General features: G+C 29.6%; 1 protein-coding gene across 1 annotated transcript; it reads right to left on the bottom strand.

Moving 5' to 3' along the window:
* Window positions 1-3,541, bottom strand: LOC100164908 (esterase FE4). The gene is made up of 8 exons (XM_016802500.1): window positions 3,396-3,541; window positions 3,111-3,270; window positions 2,400-2,576; window positions 2,125-2,318; window positions 1,398-1,563; window positions 890-1,071; window positions 373-641; window positions 1-288 (listed from the first exon to the last, which is right to left on the bottom strand). Exons 2-8 carry the CDS (start codon window positions 3,232-3,234, stop codon window positions 120-122), a joined length of 1,281 nt encoding a protein of 426 aa, XP_016657989.1. The 5' UTR covers window positions 3,235-3,270; window positions 3,396-3,541; the 3' UTR covers window positions 1-119.
* Window positions 3,542-4,186: the final 645 nt, after the last annotated feature.

Raw genomic sequence — 4,186 nt, 5'->3', positions numbered from 1 at the left:
TAAAATTATGATTTTTTTTATTTACCGTAGGTATATCAGGCTGATGTAGAAAATACATTTGTCTAAGATCTATTTGTTTTTTATACTCTTACAAATTAAAGATAATTTTTTTACTTAAACTAATTTAATCCAGACAATAGTGGCAAACCATTCCAAAATTCGTATTCTTCTACGTACGGTCTCTCACATTTTATAGGGCGACTTGAATTTATCAAAACAAATTCATATTTATTAGTATCAAATGTTGGCCATTTTTCTCCATTATCGGTGCCGTCAATAGTGAGAATGCTAAAATAAATAATTAATTAAATTAATTGAACGATGCATATTTTATAATATGTTGATACTGCTGGAATAATAACGATAACGTACTCTTTAGCAGCGAAGTTTGTCCATATATTAACCATCAGAATTGAAACACGTAGGTCCTCTCCTTGTAAGTCTCCCAATCCTGCTCTTAAGAATAGACTTGTCGTATCATCGGCGTGAGTTACACCTAATTTTTTTGGAAATGGATATGGTCCATAAAATGAATTATAAGATATGTAATTCAAATGATCGTAAATGTAATAATAAACTGATGACGACAGCTCAATTGCCATTTTAAAAACCCCATGTAAAATCAGTCCACCTGAAAACATCTAATAAAATAAAAAATAAAATTTTAATTTAATGAATTTTATAACTTTTTATTTGGAACACAAGCAACTATAATATGACTGTAATGTCCAATATTATTATATTAACTGAATAGGTATACCGCAAACAGCATACGTTAAATTATGTAAATAATTCTAATATTCATATTTTAATATTTTATATAGGTAACATTAATTTAAACGATTTAAAAAAAATGTATTATTTCACACAATATTCAATAGGTACTTACTTTAACAGCATTCAAAGGATCTTCAAAGGTACCATCAGGAAAGTATCGTTCAAATATCTTGTCCCCAATTACTGAAATATCTGAATACTTTGTCGTATATCTATACTGAAACAATGATGATATATAATGATCAAAATCATCTAAGAACTCTGTATACACAAGATCAGTCTCGTTATACATTCCTAAAAAAAAAAACATATAATTTAATTTTGTTTATTTCTGTGAGCAAATTGTGGTTGTTTTTAATGAGTACTAAAAAAATAATAACTAATGCCATATTTTAAACGAATATAAAATGGCCCAAGACTTCTAACTACCGTATACTAAAGATTTCTGTATTTGAAGTATTAATCTAATAACAATTAATTAATATTAAATGACTTAACTTAAAAAAGTAATTTATTTTTACGTTAAATAAGGATTTAAAGCTTTATCGTTTGTATTTCTAATATTGTTATTTATTACCATTTACCAACACTATTATAAATACAAATATATGATTACTCACGAGAAGCAAAAATACCACCCTCTCCAGAGTTCATTCCTATTAATACTGGAACTTTGGATTCTTGTTTAAAGTCAAGCAGAGGATATTTACACAAAAATGATTCTTTTTTACCAACACAGTTTTCAACCACAGGTATTAAATTGATTACCGGATAATTTCTCCATTCCTATAACGAATTTTATAATTAAAATAATTTGTAGACGTTCAATATATTTCGAGCACTGGTATAAATGTATAAAATCAATTAATTACCAGCGGTGTGCTGAACATTTATAAACCATGATGCCCAGAATATACTTCAGTACCTACCCACTCTTTATCCCTTTAATATAATGTACAGTACTGCATATAAATTATAATTATTATGTGACTGTAAATATTTAAATTGTTGGTTTATGTTATTGGTTACCATAAATCTTAATGTATCCAACCACCCCACCCCCCCCCCCCCAAAAAAAAAAAAAATCCACCTCGACGCCTAGGTATCATACAACCCCGTTCAGCACGCCACTGCCTATATCTACACTATGAATCAGTGTATATCAGTCTATTACATATTTACATATTTACATCATAAAACCACTAAAAAATAATGTATTTAGATATTTAATTGAAAACTTTAATTTCTTAGCTATCGAAAGTGAAAAGGTAGGTACCTACCTATACTTCTTATATTATTTACCATTTTCAATATTGTTTAATTATACAAATATAATATGATATTTACAAAAATACTGTTGTATAAATCCACTAATACGTTCGCAGGCACTTGTTTTAAACACTGAACCATTTTTTTTGGCTCCACTGGACATCCAGAAAACGTTGATATGGCTGAAGCTCTTCGTCTAGCCCAGCCAGGTGGAGATACACCCCATAGGTTTAATGGCGTTCCACTAGCCATAATTGCTTTATGAAACAATCCTTAAAATTAAATTACATTGAAATACTTAAACATTTATTCACATAATTAAACGTTATACTAATACAATGTGTTGAAGGTACCTTTGCTCATAGGTGACAAAATATGTAATCCAACACCAGCGCTCCGACCAAATAATGTTACTTTTTTTGGGTCCCCGCCAAATTTGTCAATATTATTTTTTACCCATTTCAATGCTAAGACTTGATCTTTCATACCATAATTACCTGGTAAAACTTCGTTTTCCGTACTTAAAAAGCCTGAAAATATTAAGTAAAACTACATAAATATAGTAAAGTCGTATTATTAAATTATATTTAAGACTTTATTACACAATATTTATCTGAGATAGGCGTACTATCACATATTCACTTCAGACTAAGTAATTTAAAATGAGTCATCCTACCTAACTAATATTATTAGTCCATATGTGACATATTATAAAAAATAGATTTCCAAATCGATTAAAATAAATTTGTTAGTTTATTATTATTATTATCTATGTACCAGGTAGGTACCTATTATACATATTAGGTGACTAAAATCAATCTAATAACTACACACAATTAATGTAGTAGGTAGGTAGTCAATATTAGTTCCATACATATAATGTATCCGTATCTTACATTCTATATGTGTGTAGTGTGTACTTATATGTTTATATCGTATGTATGATATGATCCAGGTTAGGTCTTAGATAACACATAAAAGAGATGCAATTCCACTTCATGAGAAAAAAAAGATTTCACTAAGCGGATGCGACATATAAACTTAAATAAATGAATACAATATACCGAGAGCTCCAAGTCTGTAATTTATGGTAACGAGAACGATATCCTTGTCTAACAAATATTGAGGACCGTACAAACTCAAACCTCCACCATCTGCAAAATAACCACCTACAGCTATCCAAAACATAACAGGGAGCAATTTTTTTTCTCCATTTTTCGGAATCTAAAAATATTATAATAATATATAAAACAAGATTATAATAATTGAACATTTTTACGTATAAACGGTGAACATTTATTTTGTTTTAACGAATCACGATTGTTGAACTACTCTGCACGATTAGGTACCTTTGGCGTATACACATTTAGATATAGACAATCCTCTATTCCGACGACATTATCGGCTTCTTTGTAATATAATAAATTCTTCTGAATACACACTTGTGGCTCAGTTGTAGCATTCAAAATACCTGTCCACGGATCAGCTGGTTCTGGATCCTATACAATTATAATCTGATTTTAATCCAAATAAAGAGGACGCTACACAGATATTTGTTGTCTCCGTCTTAGAAGTGCATAACATAGTAAATTTACGCTCAGCAGATCACGTTTATCTCAGTTAGTTGAAAATTACAGTGGTTCGGCCTGCCTAGTATGAAACTTGATGGCATGAACGTTATATATGTGTTTATGTGTGTGTTTTTTACGAAAATTTAGTTTTTAAATGAGTTATGAGCTTCTTTAATTTTCGCTATATTATGTACGCATAACTTACTAAAAAATGGAGTTATCGTAAAAAACCCAATAACAAACACAGATAATATACTTACCATCAAGTTTCATAATAGGTCGATTCACTCTAATTTTTAAACTAACGGAGCTAAACGTGATCGTAACCTAGTCGAACCGGAGCGTAAATTTGCTACGTTACGCACTTGTAAGACGAAGACAACAAATGGCTGTTCAGCGACCTCTTAATAGTGGTTTTGAAACGATCAACATACCACATGTGTGGTAGGTATATCCTTTAATTTAGATGACTAAACTAGTTATTATGGTTATAATATCTATACTACATTATAAGTACCTATTGTGATACATTTTCATATTTAAAATTTTCATCTATTGCAGCCATTAAA

This window comes from Acyrthosiphon pisum, chromosome A1 (assembly GCF_005508785.2).
Source record: "Acyrthosiphon pisum isolate AL4f chromosome A1, pea_aphid_22Mar2018_4r6ur, whole genome shotgun sequence".
Taxonomy (NCBI): Eukaryota; Metazoa; Arthropoda; class Insecta; order Hemiptera; family Aphididae; genus Acyrthosiphon; species Acyrthosiphon pisum.
This window is presented reverse-complemented; position numbering and strand designations above follow the sequence as displayed.

What these genes read in the sequence shown, in the direction of transcription:
- LOC100164908 (XM_016802500.1), bottom strand. Translation starts at nt 3,234, where the DNA reads ATGTTTTGGATAGCTGTAGGTGGTTATTTTGCAGATGGTGGAGGTTTG. An exon ending in TTTGTCACCTATGAGCAAAG is followed by an intron (nt 2,319 to 2,399) that starts GTACCTTCAACA and finishes TTTAATTTTAAG; the next exon opens with GATTGTTTCATAAAGCAATT. An exon ending in GGGTGGTATTTTTGCTTCTC is followed by an intron (nt 1,072 to 1,397) that starts GTGAGTAATCAT and finishes TTTTTTTTTTAG; the next exon opens with GAATGTATAACGAGACTGAT.